Raw genomic sequence first — 20462 nt, forward strand, 5'->3', positions numbered from 1 at the left:
GGAGAAGGAGAGACAGACCACAGGCCCCACCCACCTGCACAGTCCTAAGTCCAGGCATGGGACCTGGGACCCATAGCCCACCAGCCGTGACCAGTGGCTGTGGCAGTGGCTTCAGGGCATCCTGCCAGGACAGTTACAGGGACACCCTCCAAGGGTGCCTTGGCACTAAAACTGCCCTGCCGTAATACGCCCACTGATAGGGCAACCTCCTGGGGCACTGCTCCCATGTTCGGACCCCTCTCATTTGGGTGGAAGCGGCAGCCTGGGAACCTCAATGCCCTATACCCTGTAGCGCAGATCCAAGCCCCATCTCATCCTGGTCCCAAAAACTATGCTGGCGAAACCCACTTGACCTTGCCTCCCCTCAATAGGTCTGTCACAAGGTAGCGAAGGCAAAGTTTTCTAGTCGCATGCCTTTGCTGGTGTCGACCTCTGTGACGTAGTGGTGTATGTTGTGTGATATTTAAAGCGCATGTAGGGTAGTGCATGAGATAGTTAGAGAAAAGTGTTTGGGAGAGAATGCTGGTCAACTCTCCATGTAAGTATCGCATTGAAAATGTCAGCAAAGGAGGATGGTCAGGATATTCTGGTGGCAAATGAAACAGGAGCTCCATCTGTCCCTGTCACCACCATTCCCGTTCCCCATGGGAATACCACCCTGACCGACTGGTGCTACAGCCTACCCCCTTTACTGACATATAATATTTTACCACGCTGTGTCCATACTCTTTATGGTCATACCAGGTAAGCAGATACTCTCTCTTGTTCTTGTATCAATAGACCTACCTGCTGATGTTGAGTCTGTGTGCTTCTTATCGTGTCTAGTCTGTGCAAGCCACATACTGTCTTTCTGTCTATCTATTGCCAGACGCCTTAATCCTGTAAGGGATGGCCACAAACAAATCGCCTCCTTGTCACCCTGTCCCCTGCCATTTCACTGCCCTGCTCCCAGCTTATAATCCTCTCTCATATACCTCTCCACTCCATCCCTTCATCTCATCCTTGGCCTCCCCCTCCCCCCCTCCACCTAACTCACATACACTCTCCTCATCAGTCTCTCGCTCTCCGTCCTCTCCACAGGGCCAACCCACCTCAATATGTTTCTCCTAATGCATCCTATCACATCCACATCCACACCACAACACTTTTTCTCTTCCTCATTTGTCAGTCTGTCTCCTCATGTAACTCCACATGCTCCTCTCAAATAGCCTAACTCATTTCCACTGCTCTCACTCTTGACTTGTGTCCCTCCAACAAGGTCCAACCTTTACTTCCCAGTGTTAGAGTTGGTATCACAGTACTGTCATGCAGTAACTTTTTTACTTCAGTGCTCACTTCACTGTTTCTTATCACAGCTTTCAAAGAACAAGCAACCTTTCTTCCTTGTTGTACCCTTTCAAGCCCAAGTACTTAAATGCACTCACATTTTCCATTTCCTCCTCATCCAACCTCACTACATTCCGTAACTTCATTTATCTCATAGACCATAACTTTACTCATCCCTACATTCACCATTAGATTTCAGTTTCTGCACACTGTCCGAAACTCATTCACCAAGCCTTGCAGCTCCCCTTCATCTTCACTTAACAACACAATATCATATGTTTACAACAGTACAGGGAGTTTCCAAATGCTACCCTCTCTCATTAGGGCCACTCCAACACATTCTTTAACAGTTTTATTTCCACTGGTCTCAACCTTAATTTGTTGCAGTCAATCCCTCCCAAAGTTGTACACCCATATTTTGGGTTCTAATACATGCAGTCCTCTAGCAACCTCGATACCCAGAAATTAATTTTTATACCATATAAAAGATTTCACAACATGAACCATCTTTATTCTTAACCCTTTAACCGCGGACATTGTTTTGACCCGATTGGCCCTCCCCGTGGGGGTTCCAGCCAAAATGTAAACAAACTTTAAACCTTTATAACTCTGCACAGAATAAATCTAGAGCGAAAAATAAAGGTACCATTAGAAAGTACTTACCTTCAGCTTTGCAATGATGTAGGTTTCATGATTTCGTTGACTATCACTGGATGGGCAGTGCCATTAGAAGTGAGCGATCTAAAATCACTATTTTTCGCTCATACGCCATTACCAAATGCCAACCTCATTCTGATAATAATACTATAAACATATATGAACACTGCACATACGATAAACACCCACTCTGTGTTCACTGAGGCAGGTAAAAGGCACTGTAATTGCCCGCACTTCACTGCCACATCAGCGGTGTTGTCACTCACACAGCTGGACAGATACTGATGCGTGTTTGGTCAGGGGTGGGGTGGGGGGCCTGGGGGGTGGGTGGAGGGAGGTGGGGGTCGGCTGGAGTGAAAGAACTTAATAGCTACTCTCCCTTGAAACAATTGGCGCGCGGAAACAACGACCGGTATTCAAAATATTCACAAACATTCCAGAATGACACCCGTGGTTTGGTCCAGTTTTTGCAATGTCATTCTGGGATGATACCCGCGGTTAAAGGGTTAAACCCACTCTGCTCTCCACATTCATTATACTGTACATTTATCTTTCATTGTTGTTTATGTACTTAAGTAGACTACACAAACTTTTCCACCAATTCATATCTCTTTTCACCAGTGCATTACACTGAGGGTTGCCTTTCACAGAAGCTAACCTTCACTTTACTCCAACCAGCTTGAATTATGCTTTGTTTCGCTATGTAACTCTAGTTCCTAATGAACCTATGTGCATCAACTTCATCTCCCAGACCGAGATGAATGTGCTGAGGAAAGTCATGACTGCAAGGGCGGGGAGCGCTGTGTCAACCAATATGGACGGTATGCTTGCCGTGCCCCGTCGTCCCAAGCCTGCCATCCTGGTTATCATTACACCTCCCATGACCGCCGCTGTGCTGGTAGGACAGAAGAATGAGGTGGGATAAATAGTTTTATTGAAATAGAGATCAGGCTTAGTAGTGTCTTTTGAGGGGAAAATAGTTGAGGTGGAGTGAACTGGCTTGGTGAAATTGAAAGATTGGATGGCTTGAAACATAGAGTATGATGCCAGAAAGAAAAGCCTTATAAGGATAGAGAATCTGTTCATGTTGACTCTTTTGCAGACTAAAGATGCTCATCAGACTCTATTCTGGTTAACAACAAATTATTTATACTGTATATCTGAAGAAATCCCCTTCCCTCCATCACTCAGATGGTTACGTGAAAATTATAGCAGGCCACTGAAGGAAGACACATAGGCATATTTGTGATTTTATCAGAAGGGATGAAATGTGTTTTACATTTTAATGTGCAGTACTACATATTTGTGGTTTGTAATACAGTACATCAGAATGCACAGTACTTTCATTTTTATAGTCAGACACATGATAATTGCAAAAATTCTGCTTGCCCATACTTACAGTGACAGGAAGAAGATCCATATTACTATACAGTATTAGATATTTGTAACTGTCTAGCATATTATCGTAGCATAAATATGGTAATGAGGGTGTGTGTATGTTTTGGGTAGGTACATAAGAGAACACTTATTTAGGAAGTAAAATGCAGTAGTTATGAAGTGTTTTTTCATGATTTAAAGTAAGGTTTCAGCCATTTATTTCTGCTTGTTAATGCCGTACTGTTCGTGTGTTTGAATTGCAGTTCCAATTATAGTAGCGTGTTATGATTTTTTTAAAGTCCTGTGGTGTAGTATAATTTATCGTAAAATTTATGAAGGCTCCAACATGTGTCCTGAAGCCTTTATGAACAATACAGTAAACTATGACGGAACTCATAAGATATTGCTGTCAAACAATAACATGAATTTTTGAAACTTTTAGGAAAGGCAGCTCCCTGGAGCAGTTGTATACAGTACAGTAATTTGGGTATGCCTTGTTTGGGAAGTTTTATTGAATTATGCACATAATTATGTGGCAGAACTGACATATCAGTAATTTTACTTTGTAGGACTGACCTATTGCTAATATTTATTGTGCTTTATGTATTTCAGGACTAATATGCTTGGTAAATGTGTATTAGAGAAGACAGTAAGTGTTATTAACTGCTGCTTTCCTAATGCTGGAGGCTTTTGTAGCTTTGCTTTTGCTATTACTTTGAGGCTTTTGTAGCATTGCATTTGCTGTTACTTTGTGGAAAAGGTGGAAGCCCAGAATACTTACAAAAATGTTACAGGATTCTGTAGAATATGAAGTTGACAAACCAAGTACTGTACAGTGCGACCTTGAAAATTCAGATGTCTAAAGTTCAGAAAGATCTAAAGTTCAAATACAGTACCATAATTTATGAAATATGTTATATTTATTTCCCAGAATTAACTCACAATTGACTGCTGATTCTAACATCTGAAATTGACAGCTATTTATCTGGTACTGATGACCGTACTATAAAGCATTTAGTCTCTCATAATAAAAGTTTCCTCTCCTCCTCTTCAGATAAAATTAACTAACAGATTTTGCTCACTTTTAACATAAGCTTGATTGATGGTAGGCAGCAGTCTCCCAATATATTTCTCATAGATGATTTGTATCACTTAAACCACTGTCCAATGTGTATTTGAGTAAATTGCCAAGTAACTTCACAGTAAGTGTAAACCTTCAGCATCTTTTTCCACTTGTTTCACACACACACACACACACACACATACACAGAGGTCGGCGACAGAGATGGAGCTCTTCCTGGATCGTGCAGAAATAATCGCAAGATCAATGGCAAAAAAGGAGACCAGCCTATTGTGATTGTGAAAATGAGTGTGTGAGTGGTGGTCCCGTCAGTCAATAGTAAAAAAAAACAGCAGGTTTCGGTCAAAGAGTTCAAGATACAGTGGAAATTGAAAGATTCCATATGGTTCCACAATGGCGGAGGGGGACGGAGCTTTGTTTACATATAGCGAAAAGGAATTCGAGGGCTTCTCCAAAGACGATGTGGGAAATGCAAGTAATATGTTGAACCAAACAAGAGTAGCTGGAGTAGAGAAAACAGTGGAGGGGATTGTACACAAAATAAAAAAGGTACGAGTAGTAATTAGTTACAGGAACGAACCCAAGAGCAGGAGAGAGAGATCATAGCTTTACGAAGTAGATTGGAAAAAGTTTGCACACCCAGTGTAGAGCAAGAGAGAGAAGTCACAGAATTGAAAGAAAGTAATGAATCAGCATCAAATGAAATAAAACAGCTTAAGAGGGAGAATAAGAGGTTGGAAGAAGAGAGAGACAGGATGAAAAGCAAACTAGATGAGTACAAATCCAAAAAAAAAACACAGGATGAGCACATTAAAGAAATCAAGGAGCAATGTAAGGGGTGGATGAAAATTCAGGAAGAGGGAAATGTAAACCTGAAAGAGATAATAGAACAACAAAGCAAGGAAAAGGTGGAGAGGAAAGTGGTTTGGGTGCTGAGAAGTAGAGAATCTTTAGTTAGGGATGTAGCAGATAAGAAAAAATGTGTAATAATTTCAGGAGTTAAAGAAAAAGTATGACAATTAGATCAGAAAGAGAAAGAGATGAACTGAGTAAGGTTAAAGAAATAATATCAGTAGTCATGGAGGAAAACAACGAAGTTCAAGAAGAGATTGAAGAGGTGTTTAGGTTAGGAAAGTACGAGGAAGGAGGGGCAAGGCCTATGAAGGTCAAGTTTAAGTCTCAGACAACAGTAGATGAAATTATCAGTAGATCATGGAAATTATCAGACAAGGAAGGGTTCAAAAATGTTTGGATAAGGAGAGATGCAAATGGGGAAGAAAGAGCTAAAATAAAGGAATTAGTAAAGGTAAAAAACGAACAGAGAACGAAGGAAGAGAAGACAGTGTTTTATTGGAGAGTCATGGATCAGAAATTAAGGAAGTGGTACCGGCAGAAAGAAGGAGAAAAGAGGGTATAAAAAACATCAAAAATAATGTGAAGGTGGCATATACTAATGTTGATGGTTTAATATCGGCAAGGCTAGAAATCACCGATTTTTTGAGGGTACATGAACCTGACGTTATGTGCTTTGTAGAGACCAAATTAAGAGAAGATATTGATGTTCATATGGGAAATGGTAAATACAAACTGTGGAGAAGAGACAGAAAAGAAAAAATGGGAGGAGGGGTGATGATGGCAGTGAAGAACAACATAAATGTAGATACCATGGAAGTGGGAGAAGGCAGTGCCGAAGTGATAAATATGAACTTAGAAACTGGAGAGAATAGCAAGAGAGATATAGCAGTAGTGTATGTTCCCCCTAAGACAAGAGCATGGAGTGATGATGAATACCAGGAAATGTTGACAGACATGGCTAGCTATTTACAGAAAATGATTGAGAAAAGTAACAGTATAATTTTAATGGCTGACTTCAATTGTAAAGAGGTGAACTGGGAGGAATGGGACTCAGGAGGCAGCGAAGATTTGTGGGGCACTATATTATTAAATATAACAATGAACAATGTGATGACGCAATGGGTTAGTTTGTCACCGGAAATACACATTAACAAGATAGTTAGAGAGATGTACAATCTCTTGCCTAACATATGAATGGCATTCCATTACATGGATGAGGAAATGATGAAAAAATTAATAGTGGCCATGATCTGCTCCAGGTTGGAATATGCAACAATAGTTTTGTCCCCACACAAGAAGAAAGACATAAATAAGATCGAGAGAATACAAAGAACAGCAACTAATATGGTCCCCAGCCTGGCAGACCTGTCTTATGAAGAGAGGCTGGAAAAGCTGGACCTGCCTGCACTAAAGGAAAGGAGAGAAAGGGGTGACATGATTGGAGTGTTCATGGCCATGATGGGACTAGATAAGATTGATAAAAATGATCTGTTTTTATGGGATGGGAGAGTAACTAGAGGACATGGAATGAAACTGAAAGAGCCAAGTTGTTGAAAGATACCAAGAAATATAGCTTTCCATATAGATGCATAGACATGTGGAACAGCCTGGACAAAGAGATCGTCCAGTCTAAATACTTAAACGAGTTCAAAGCAAAATTTGACTTAATGAGAAAAAGAGATGGGACCCCATGAGCGTAGCTCATTTCCTGTATATCACAACTAGGTAAATACACACACACACACACACACACACACACACACACACACACACACACACACACATTGCATCACTATTTGAGATATCAGTATTTCTGACAGATTACAGTAATGCAGGCTTGTATAAGTGTATACTGTATAATCATAATTAATATGAAGTAGCATTCTGTGAGTGAGCTATGCACTCATCTCAGCTGATCACCGGCTATGCATTGCAAGGCAGTGGTGAAAGATATTAATATTTATGTAGGTTTGTTGTACATTAGTAAATGAATGCAAAATTATTTTCTCATACAACTTATTGGTGAATACAGGTGCAGAGTGTTTTAGAACAGTTGGGCATACAAAAGATGAGGAAAGAGAAATATGCAAGAAAAATACTTCATGGTTAATAATGAGCATTGTACTGATAATTATCATTACCTTGAGTTAAGAAATAAAAGATAAATGGTAATGTTATAAAAACATTGGAAAATAAGATGCCTGAAGGAGAGTAGTTAGCCCATACTACAATGCTAGTGTCAAAAGCATGTCGAAACTACGAGAATTAAGACAAGGATAGCCAGATACAGTAAATGCTTTATATAAAGTTCAAATTTTTCAGTAGGCTGAATTGTATGTGGACACAAGCACTTCGATTTTTAGAGGTTGTCCCTAATAGATATTTCATCAGATAATAAGTACTATTGTTACTATGTAAATAAATGAACTTCAGAATGAGTAGAGGTACAGTTTATACTGTATCAGGAGGACTCTTTTTTATGACTTCTGATCAAGTTTAAGTCTCTGAAGCATCAAGAATATGTATGAAATTTTATTGTATGTATGGTGTGTGTGTGTGTATATATATATATATATATATATATATATATATATATATACACACACACATGATATGATATATATAAAGTTTTCTCAGAATCATTTGCACTGTAACATTATTGTAAGAGAGCATTGTGACCTAGCAAATACTGTGTTTGTGAGTGTGCTGATGAAACCCAACGTCAGTAATTCCACTGCAAGGTCAGAGCTACTTCAGGTCATGTAAGTTTGAATACTGCTTTTTTTTTTTTTTTTTTTTTTTTTTTTTAGTGACAAGTTATTGATCTTGTTCTTGTTGCTGTTATTGTTTTCACATTATTTTACTCAGCTTAGGAATTTTCTCATTTTAAAAGCCATCAACCCCTTCACTGAATACAAGACTTAACATTATATTTCATCTGCTCCCAGGTTATTTTATTCAAAATATGAAAGGTTGAAGTTGTTGTTCAGATTGTAATCTCATTTGAAACGTAATTTTGGTGAAATGCAGGCTGAAGTTGCTTTTCTGCAGTTCACCATCCTCCTTTTGGCTGATTGGGAAGTGGTTGAAGAACATTTGTATAATTGAGCAGGTGAGCTGCCTGGTTATACAGGTGCCACCACCTGAAGGCATCCCTCTCCAGCTCCCCTCTTGAAGTGAAGAGGTTAAATGTTCTTCTTTGTTATGCAGTACGTTCAGTGTACTGGAATGAATTGGAAAAATGTTGTTGTATGGCCGACAGCATGAAGCACTACCATGCATAAAATAATACTTTCATTTTCTTCTTATATTTGCATTGTATTATTTATAAAGGCTCCAGCATGTTTGCGTATGTTATCCTTGGCCACCTAATGACAACTTTCCAAGCTGCTTAATCTCTGGCAGCCTTCCTAAATCCCTGAGATCATGCTCTTTGACCTCATCCCAGGTCTTTTTCGATCTGCCCCTTGCAACCCTAACCCTGATTTTATGTTCACACTTCTCACTTTTTGCTCCCAGTTATCATCCTTCATCCCCTCAACATGCCCAAACCATCTCAATCTACCCATCCCTACCATTCCAATACGTTCCAGTCCTATCCTTCCTCTCAACTCTTCAGTCGTAATCCTAGTCCCCCAGGCCATCCATTCAAGGACGCACTACACACCTATCTGATCATTGTCATTTCCGAACGTTTGAGCCTACAAATGTCCACTTCATTTACTGCCCAGGTTTCACAACCATTCAGCATTACATTCCTACCACTTTCCAAATACAAAGATCCCTTAGCATGGAGGGAGAGCCCTCTCAATGTTAGGAGAGGCAACAGCTCCCTGAACTTCCTCTAACCATTCATTACTCCAGCCCCACCTCTGGCTTGTAAAATGTTCCTCAAATAACAAAACTCCATGCAGTGGAGAGAGACTCCCGCAGGATCAGTCCTTTCACGGCTGACAGTCTCTGCATGCTCTCTCCAACACACCACACACACGAAGTCAGCATTATTTTGCAGTCTACCTCTAACACCACAACATCTCTTATGCAGCTACTTATCACAAGCACTGTACAAGATGGAGTTGCTTTCCACACCCTTTATGCAGACTGCACATAGCCACACTCCTGTTTTGACAGTGCCACCATCAGCCGTAGAGTTCATAATTTTTGTTATATCCGCATTTACCCTCAAACCATTGTGCCCCATTCCATCTCAATTCCTAAATCTTTCCTCTGCCTCTCTTTCAATATCTGCAGGCAACACCAACTTAATTAGCATACAACATCTCCCATGGGAGTCGCTTCTGAAGTCATATGAGAGAGCTTCAGGCACTATAACAGACAATATGGGACTCAAGACTGGCCCCTGACACACAGTAACATTCATGGAAAACTCATCACTCAAATCTCCAATTATTCTCACCTGGGTGTGAGCATCGACATACATAGCCATAATCGCTCAAACCAGCCACTTCTTGATCCCAAACATTCTTATTGCCCACTCCACCTCTCCCGTAACTTTGTCAAAGGTGTTCTCCAAATCAACGAAAACAAAGGATAATGTCCTTTAGTTTCCTATATATTTTTCCTGAAGTCAGTCAGTGACTGTGGCATCAGTGGTCCCCTTGCCTGGCATAAACCCAAACTGCATCTCATCAGTATTCATTCTTTCTTTTATTGTACCACCTAGGACACACTCCATTACCTTCTTCATCTGGTCCAAAAGTTTTATCATCATTCATTCATCATCATCTGGCTAATCCTGTGTTGCCCCATGAGGAGCATAGGAGCCTGGGGCTAGGCAAGTTATTCCTAACATTTAAGATGAGTGACCAGTCTTACTTATTTCTGAGTGGTATTACATGAACAATAAACTCCAACCACATGATTGCATGCTTTGGCCTAAGTGACTGAGACCGACGCATGCAAGCATGTTGAAACCCTTAAAAACAAAAACGAAAAGCAAAAACTTGCACCAGCTCAATCCAGTTGGAGTGCTTTAATTACCTACTAAACCACCAGTCAGCATTATTTGGTTATATGGTTACCACCCAGCATAGTAAATGGTTTCCATTTGGCTTATGCCTCTATAATTTCCACTTTCTTGGGTGTCACCCTTCCCCATATACTCATCTACAATCACATTCTTCAACTTGTCATCTGGGACAACACACTCATATATAAAAGGGATGTGTGAGCTGGGGGAAAAGCAGTGAAATGGCGGGGGACAGGGCAATTTGTTTGTGGCCACCACTCACGGGATTAAGGCATATGGTTATAGATAGATATGTAGATAGTAACTAAACCCACTCCTTTATCTTCAGAGGCCTTCAACATTTCAGCAGTCCACACCTCCTGCCTTCCCCATCTGTATGCCACCTATTGCCTTGCTCACAGTAGCAGCATCAATCAAAGGCCAAGGGCCAGACACTGGATCCATGGACTCCAAATCTTCCCTAATTCAATCAGACTCCTCATTCAGCTGGATATAATGCTGTCTTTTTAATATTCTCACCGCCTGCCACTATTATTCCTTCATCATTCTGAACACACTACTATCTATCTATCTATCGCCAGACGCCTTAATCCTGTACAGGGTGGCCACAAACAAATTGCCTCCACGTCGCCCTGTCCCCCGCCAGTTCACTGCCCTGCTCCCAACTCACACCCCCCTCTCTCATATACCTCTCCACTCCATCCCTCCATCTCATCCTTGGCCTCCCCCTCCCTCTCCCCCCTCCACCTCACTCACATACACTCTCCTCATCAGTCTCTCACCCTCCATCCTCTCCATATGGCCAAACCACCTAAGTGTGTTCCTCCTAACGCTTCCTATCACATCCACGCCACAACACTCCTTCATATCTTCATTTGTCAGCCTGTCTCTCCATGTGACTCCACAGGCTTCTCTTAAATAACTCATTTCCACTGCTCTCACTCTTGATTTGTGTCCTTCCAACAATGTCCAAGCTTCACTACCATACGTTAGACTTGGTATCACAATACTGTCATGTAGTAAATTTTTCACTTCTGTGTTCTCTTCCCTGTTTCTTATCATTGCTTTCAAGGAACCAGCTACCTTTCTTCCTTGTTGTACCCTTTCAAGCACTTCACCCTCCAAACTTCCATCCTTACTCATCACACTCCCCAGGTACTTAAATGTACTCACATTTTCCATTTCCTCACCATCCAACCTCAATGTACATTCACTGACTTCACCTCTCTCAAAGACCATCACTTTACTCTTCCTTACATTCACCTTTAGATTCCATTTCTTACACACTCTCCCAAACTAATCCACCAAGCCTTGCAGCTCCCTTTTGTCTTCACTTAACAACACAGTATCATCTACAAGCAACAGTACAGGGAGTTTCCAAACACTACCCTCTCTCACTAGGGCCACTCCAACATCCACTGCCCTACCTTGTATCTCTTTTATTACCCCAGCCATGTACAGTTTGAACACCCATGGAGACATTACACATCCCTGTTTCAACCCAACCTTCAAAGAGAAAAATTCACTCAGTTCATCATCAACACGCACTGCAGCTTCAGCACCATCATACATACTCTTCACAGCATTCAACAACTTCCCATCTACTCCATATATTCTTAATATTTTCCACAATCCCTGTCTATCCACCCTATTACATGCTTTCTCCAAATCCATGAAGGCCGCATAAAACTTCTTTCCCTTCTCTAGAAACTTTTTCACTAAAGATCTAAGAATGAATATCTGATCTACACTACTCACCTGTGATATTCCTGTTTTCCTTCATCATTCAATTTGCTACCATACCATGTTCTTCCTTTCAGCACCATTTAGTTTATCTAGTAAAGTCTCGGAGACTGATTTTGCCCTATGTACCTTCTTTCTGACCCAATGCTTGGCAGCCCATTTCCATTCCTGGATGTGTCTTTTTTCCCATTAACAGCAGCTTCTACACCCTCATCTCACCACAGAGTTACCTCATGACTTGGAGAGTCCTTTGTCCATCTACATACCTAATCAGTAACTCTCAAGAGATTGTCATTGAGAGTTCTTAATTGTTTATTAACCCGTGGATTGCGAGCCACAGCTCAGGCTGTGCTAACCTTGCAGTGGCCGTGCTTCACTGCTAACTATTCCATCCCTATGCAAACTTACGCATGGCGCTACGCAAAGACGGAGAGAGAGAGATTTTTTTTTTTTCACCAGATGATTCCCTGGATGTTTATATTCAGGTTTATAATAAAACCTACTATTTTTGTTTTTTAACCCCTAACTGCCGGCTGACGTGTATAGCCATCATAATTCAGGGCACGGAGCCGTTGCCAGCTGACAACATATAGTGCACTCACCTTTTCGTCATCCTTTGAACTCGCGGCCATTTTCTTTGACAACCGTAGGGTAGGTAGGTACCCAAGGTACCCCACCAACACACGGCTCAGTCTGTACACGGCACTGGTAGAGTGTAGTGATGTCTTTCTTATCCTCCTCATCTGATTCTGTCCCTCCATGCACGGGGACGAGTGCATCATCGACCCCCGCGAAAGTTCTGCCCTCTCTGCCGGGGAAAGGGCTCAGTGACTGAGCAGGTGTGTGGGAAATTGTAAATAGTAAACTAGTATGCCTAAGTGTGTGTGTTTTTTTTTTTATAAGTGAAATATAAGACATTATAAGTTATATCAAGTAAGTGTTATGAAATAAGTACAGTGGGGCACCAATTTTCGCGCCTAATTGGGTCCAAAAATAATGCGCGAAAGTGGAATTAGCGAAAGTTGGGGCATTGTCTTTATGGCAAAAAGGCTAATTGGTTCCCGGTTATCCTAAAGTAACATCAGATTTTCATTTTCACTTGCAATACAGTACATCAAATCACTATTGTACATTGCATTGTGAGATACTAACAATAAAAACTGTACAGTACACATTATATGAGGAGAAACATACCACAGAGACCAGGTTGAGGTGCTTAATGGATGTTGGGGGTAAGTATCCGAGGCGCGTGGCGGGCTTATTTAGCCATGCCAGACGTATTGGCCTTTCCTCCCGACTTTGAATGTCCTGGCCACTTTTTATCACCACCACTGCCTCCCGGCCCTCCCCCCACACCACCAGGCTCTCCCCCCACACCACCAGGCCCTTTCCCCACACTACCAGGTATAGTAGAGGCCATTGAACCGTGAGAATCCAACACAATGGAGCTAGCACGCTCGTACACAATGGCGGGAATGGGTGGACAGAGTGTTGACATGATGTCATTCAAGATGGCGGTGGGTTGCGGGCGGGCGGTGCAGGAAATTCAAAGTTCAAAATATTGTCCCAAACCCAAAATTTGTGCGCGAAAATCGATTTTTTTTCAAGCGAAAGTGGAAGTTAGGGAATATTTGGTGCATGCCGCGAAAGTGGATTCCGCGAATCCTGCTGTAGCGGAAGTTGGTGCACTACTGTATTTTATAATAATTTTACAAGTGCATTGCAATAAGTGTTACTGTTTATGGTTATTTGTGAATCAGTTATTGGAAATTCCTTGAGTAACCCCCTCTAGTACAATGAAAGAAAACTAAAAGTGCATGGGAGAGTAAGAAAATGATCTGGTTGGCTGTAACTAAATTTTTTCCCTTGTTACTCAGAAAATAATGTTGAGTATGTGAACATTAGCTTATTTGTGATGTGAAGTACAAAAAATGTAAGTTGTGTATAATATCAGTAATATTTTCACATTGCCCCTGATTAGTACAAATTGTTGCAATTTCTGTATAAGTAATTACCTCGTATTTAACCATACTGCGTGAAACAGTCAGAGCATTTATTTATCAAAGTGCAATTACCCGTAATCGTGATGTCAAGTGCAAATAAAAGTGGCGTAGTAGAGGGAAATTATTATAATTGACGCAAGAAGTGAGTAATAAAAGTAAAGAGCTGTTCTCTCCCCATACATCTACAGGGCATAGTGGCACTATGAAACGGGTGGAAAACCCTATGGGGAGCCACATGGAAGGGGTGATGATTCATCTTTACGACAGTGAGTAAAGAAAAGTTGAAAAAATGACTGGAATATTCGGAGAGGCCAGGCAATGTTACAATCACCATTCCAGTCAGTGCTTCCAGCGCTAGCGATAGAGTTCAAGGCCACTGGCAGTAGCGCGCAACCAGATTAGCCCGTCAAAACACGGAAAATCAATCATCTTTAACTTGTCCTTACTTATTGACAGGACCACCCGGAGACCTTGGGATACTTTCATTTGAAAGAGGAAGAGTTGGTGAGTCTTATGTATACAGTACTTAATTTTTTCTGTAGCTATAATAGTTTGGCAGATATTAGGGTTTGAAGTAAGGGTATTTTTGCCAAAATCTCGGAAATCCCCCATGAGGAGGATTGGGCAGCGGCCGGAAACCCCTGACAGCTAAGGGTTTACAGTAATCCCTGTACTTTCCGGATGCCCACTTTCCGGACACCCCACGTACCGGACATTGTGGGCCTGTGTCTCCGGAACCCAAAAATGGCAAAAAAAAAAAAAGAAGAAGAAGAAATCCTCCCAAAATCCAAATTTTTTCCCACTCGTAATTTGAAATTGCCGCGCGGCGCTGAACAGCAGTTGCATCATGGACCCTTCACCCCTTCCTTCCTCCCCCCTTCCCCCTTCCCTGTCAGGGTTGCTATTTGGTATTTTTCATTACCAAATGTGGGCCAATTTGGTAATGAAAAATTTGTTTGGTAATGAATCAGAATAATACAACACCAAACGGATTTTTCACGTGTGTGAGGATACACAGGATGGAGATGGTGGATTGTTTGTGCTCTCTGATTAATCTGCTAGCCTACATAACGTGAAAAAAATTACGTGCTGTTAATTATAAGAAGAGTGATTACATGTATTTCCACTTGTATATAAAATTAGTGAAGAATAAAATGCTAGCTTTACGAATTTGATAATGAAAAATTAAATTTGGTAATGAAAATTGAGGTGTTTGGTAATGTGGCCATTGCAGTCTGGCAACTCTGTTACCCCATCATCAACAGTCACAGCCTAACTCCGATCGAGAGCAGATGCTTATCATAATGGAAGCCACATGTGCTCGTTTTTTGTGAATAAACTGCAATACCTCGTCACTAGACCACATGGGAATTTACAGTGTTGTGCAGTGTTAAGAAATTAGAATTTAGAGTGCAAAGGATTAACTGTGGAGTGCAAACTGGCGGTTGAAATTGGTGTGGTGCAATTAACAATGTGCAGTGTTAAACAATTATAACTCACAGTGCAAAGAATTACTGTAAGTGCAGCACACCACTGGATTACTGTACGTGCTTCAAGAGCATTTTCACCACTGCCAAAGCCAGAGAAGGCAGCCACAGACGTGCTGTAAGTACCCTGGCTGAGGTACAGCCACTTCTAATTGCTCATTCTTTGGTTCTTTTTCATTTATTTCAAGCTTTATGTCCATTATTGGTGTGAATAGGGTCTTAAATAGGTTTAAATATGTGCTATGCATGTCCAGTAGGGAGTTATTTAGGTGACTTTCAAAGTTAGGCTGGATTAGGGTCCTTAAGTACCAGTCCAGGAGCCAGGGACTTGTTGTAAGTACCCAGAATGTTTAATATTGTATAAACTCACCTCTAAAACTTCTTTTTCTGGTTCTTTTGCATTTATTAAATTTCAGTCTTTTATGTCCCTTATTGGTGTGATTTGGGTCTTAAATAGGTGCTATGCATGTCCAGTAGGGAGTTGTATAGGTGTTTTTCTGAGTCAGGGTAGGTTAGGGTCCATAAATACAAGTCCAGGAGGCTGGGGTCCACTTTCCGGACATGCTTTTGGCTCTGTCACATCGGAAAGTGGAGGGATTACTGTATTCATTTTTTCACTGCACCCCTATGCAAAGTTACGTTTGGCACTATGCAAAGACGGAGAGAGAGAGAGAGTTTTTTTTTTTTTTTTTCTCTCCAGATGATACCCTGGCTGTTTATCTTATAATAAACAAAAACTAAAAAAGAAAAAAAAAATCTTCATTCTCTGCACACCACGAGCTGGGATGAATAAAGATAATTGTGCATTCCATGGGTTAACCTTTCTGTCAACAGCTTCCTGTTCAGCCACCACACTACTTATTATAGAAGGCATGCCATACTGCTTGGTATTTCTATCCATCGCCAGATACCTAAATTCTGTAAAGGGTGACCATAAACAAATTGCCTCCGTGTCATCCTGTCCCCCATCATCTCACTGTCCTTCTCCCAGCTCACACACACCCTCTCTCATATACCTCTCCACTCCATCCTTCCATCTCATCCTCAGCCTCCCCCTTCCTCTCCCCCCTCCACCTTATTTACATACATTCTTCTCTTTAGTCTCTCACTCTCCATCCTGTCCATGTGACTAAACCACCTCAGTGCATTTCTCCTAACACTTTCTAATACATCCACATCCACACCACAACACTTCTTCACTTCCTCCTTTTTCAATCTGTCTCTCCATGTAACTCCACATGCTCTGCACATATAACTCGTTTCCACTGCTGTCACTCTTGACTTGTGTCCTTCCAACAAGGTCCAAGCTTTGCATCCATTGGTTAAAGTTGGTATCACAATACTGTCATGTAGCGACTTTTTTATTTACTTCAGTACTCACTTTCTTATTTCTTATTGCTGCTTTCAAAGAACCAGCAACCTTTCTTCCTGGTTGTACCCTTTCAAACACTTCATCCTCCAAACTTTCATCCTTACGTGTCACATTACCGAAGTATTTAAATGCACACACATTTTCCATTTCTTCATTATCCAGCCTCACTGTGCATTCATCAACTTCATTTCTCTTGAAGACCAGAGGACCATAACTTTACTCTTCCCCATGTTCACCTTTAGATTCCATTTCTTACACACTTTCCCAAACTCATTCACCAAGCCTTGCAGTTCCCTTTGTCTTCACTGAACAATACAGTATTTTCTGCAAGCAGCAGAAGTTTCCAAATGCTGCCGTCTCTCATTAGGGCCACTCCAACATCCACTGCCGTACCTGGTATCTCTTTTATAACCCTATCTATTTACAGATTGAACAGCCACGGAGACATGACACATCTGTTTCAAACCAGCATTCAGATAGAAAAATTCACAAAGTTCATCATCCTCATGCACCACAGCCATAGCACCCTCTTACATACTCCTCACGCATTCAACAGCTTCCCATTTACCCCATATATTCATAGTATTTTCCACAATCCTTGTCCATCCACTCATTTACTCCATACATTCATAGTATTTTCCACAATCCTTGTCCATCCATTCATTTACTCCATATATTCGTATCCACGATCCTTGTCCATCCACTCTGTCTTATGCTTTCTTCAAATCCATGAAGGCTGCATACAGCTTCTTTCCTTTCTTTAGAAACTTTCCACTAATGACCTAAGGATGAATATCTGTCAGTAATTATCCTACCGTATACTTTTCCTGTTACATTAAGGCAAATGCCCTTGTGATTACCATGCATTTCTTTTTCCCATTTACCTCTGTACAGGGGAATAATTATGCTGTAAACACTCAATTATCTGTTGCGATTCAGCCAAGCCCTACCCTGGTTAAAGCAAAACACTGGATATTTCATAGTCCTCCCCCCCCCCATTGGCTCAACATTCAGCATCGAGTGGGATATTGTGTTACTATCCTTCTCAACTCTATCTGAAAAACTTTTCCATGAGTAAAAGATGAAAGATAAGCATAAAATACAATACAGTATTGGTACAGTACAGTACTACTGTACAGTACAATCCCAGTTACTGGGAAGCTTGGGGAATTTACCTTCCTAGGTACTTATTTTTCCCAGACATCTGATATATACACTTAAACGTAGGCTGTATCATTGCAGTATGTACAATACCACTCGTATCCAGGGGCTCACAAAAATTCCAATTGAAATATAACCTCCTCTTAACCTGCCACGTCCTGTTGACGTATATATATGTCCACACGTTTTGTCACTGTCAGTCCAGTTGACGTATATAAATGCGAATCAATTGCAAGGTCCCTAATTTGCACAATTTTCAATTTTCACGCGTGACTTTCGGTATGTATACACGGGACATCTTCCTCTACATGATGCCAGGCAGGGACAATGCCTTACCCCGCATGACCTCCCCCTCCCCCCTCGCACGTTATTGTCTCGGCAATTCATTGTTACCAGAGTAAAGGCATGTCGTGCCACGGTACGAAATTCAGGGCCAGAGTGATTCCCCGATCAATGACAATGTGGAGTACAAAGTTTATTTAGCATTAGGGGAAGTGACAGTCAGAAATGATGATCAGGTAATGTCACCAATAAAGGTCAGGTATGTTGATGTGTTTGGTGAGTGAAACAATGCTTATGTTGCCTATATTACTGTGTGAAAACCAATGTACTCTCGTACTACATATAAATTCGTACCAAATAAATAAATAAATACCGTTTATGAGTGGTGTGGAATAGTTACCCTCCCATAGAACTCGTTTTCTTTGGAGCCAGCCTGATAGAAAACCCAGTAAGGTAAGTAGTACTGCTACCTGTATCGAGTATTTTAAACCTCAGGTGAGTGATTTCTCTATGAATTTTCTATGTTTCTCACCAAAAGCGGAGGTTTGAGCCAAAATATTTTTTTTCCAAAATTGGTCGGGATTGGAGGGAGTCAGTGGTGGAAAATCGGTCGGGACAGTGCAGGTTAAACACACTCCATAGACGTAACACACATGATTGCAGTGTCTTGCAGGAGTGCACAGTGCACATGGTAAGTTTATTTTGTCAAACATTACTTGTTATTTTACTTTTAAAAACATGGAAAAAGAAACTAAAGAAATCTTGAGCATTTATTGGTGAACTGGTGATTAGGAAAGAGGTGTTGTACTGTGGAATTATCATGACTGCCTTATTCAGATCTGTACAGTCGCAGTCCAGCAATTTATTCCTCAAATGCGTTCTAAGATGAATTTATACATCAACTTAGAGAAGATAAAATCAAGCCGATAGAAATGAAGGCTTGCTTTGTTGGATAAAATTGCTGTGTTTGCAATTCGTACATATTTACTGTATTACAGTACTATATCTGCAAACCAGCTGAGTGGCAAGTGAGGAGTGAAGTACAGCGGTCGGGCTAGGTATAAATTGGCGGGCCGTGGTGCTATACATTACATAACTGTGAGCAAGGTAGTCATAATAATTCAACTGCACAACACTTCTTTCCTAATTATTAGTTCACCAATAAATGCTCAAGACTGATTTCTCTAGTTTTTCTTTTTCCATGTAATTCGTACATACAGTATATACCGTATTATCTGCAAAACAGCTGAGTAGTGAGTGAGGGATGGAGTGATGTTGTCAGGCAAGGAATATGTTGGTGGGCTGTGGTCATTTGCATAACAATGAGCAAGGGAGTCGTGATAATTCTACTGTACAACACTACTTTCCAAATCATCAGTTCACCAATAAATGCTTAGGATTTATTTCTTTACTTTATTTTTCCATGTTTTTATGAACTTTTAGCTGAATGGACTTGCCAAGATACTGCAAGGTATTGCAAGTTTGTTGATAGTTAAAGCCGGTTTGTTAGGTAGAGAACCGTATGGGTACCACACACTTTTAGCCGATGAATAGCATGGCCTTTTTTCAATGGATTTATTCTTCTTGCTTTATTCAGCCCTCTATTGTAAAAACTTTCCCATGAGTAAATGATGAAAATTAAACAAAATACAATACAGTATTGATGCAGTAGAGTAATACAGTACATATGTATTATTTACTCACCTAGTGTTGGCATCAGTGGAGGATATTGTACACCATGCAGTACAGTTCTGTGCATTTAATCCTGTGTGGTCTAGTGGAAATAATTATGTGTACAGTAATTTCAGAATCACAATAGAGCACCAGGACACAAAGCACTGAGAGGCCACAGGCTTTGTAACAACAAGGCATGGGAGGCCATAGAGTAAGTCTTAGCACCAGGGTTTTGCCACTACATGGTCCTAAGAGCAGAGTGCATAGATACGTCTTCACTGAATGAGATGCATGAGAGACAGGGAGTGTAGGCTGGGTGCGCTGGGGGCTGCTCTTGCAACGAATTCTGCTTGACTGACATGTTGCAGGCATTATCATTGGCTGGCACGTTGTGGAGTTTTCCCGGGCGCCAGTTGGCTACCGTGTACTAGTGGTCGATATATCTCGCATCCTG

General features: G+C 41.1%; 1 protein-coding gene across 1 annotated transcript in view; it reads left to right on the forward strand.

Moving 5' to 3' along the window:
- Positions 1-20462, forward strand: part of LOC145413007 (uncharacterized) — a 468549-nt gene that overhangs the window by 297619 nt on the left and 150468 nt on the right. The window contains exon 21 of the mRNA XM_080282828.1: positions 2735-2881. Within this exon, the coding sequence (XP_080138954.1) occupies positions 2735-2881 (147 nt within the window). The remainder of the gene's footprint in view (positions 1-2734; positions 2882-20462) is intronic.

Source organism: Coenobita brevimanus, chromosome 94 (genome assembly GCF_032717465.1).
Source record: "Coenobita brevimanus isolate Jiangsu-jjx chromosome 94, ASM3271746v2, whole genome shotgun sequence".
NCBI classification, from domain to species: domain Eukaryota; kingdom Metazoa; phylum Arthropoda; class Malacostraca; order Decapoda; family Coenobitidae; genus Coenobita; species Coenobita brevimanus.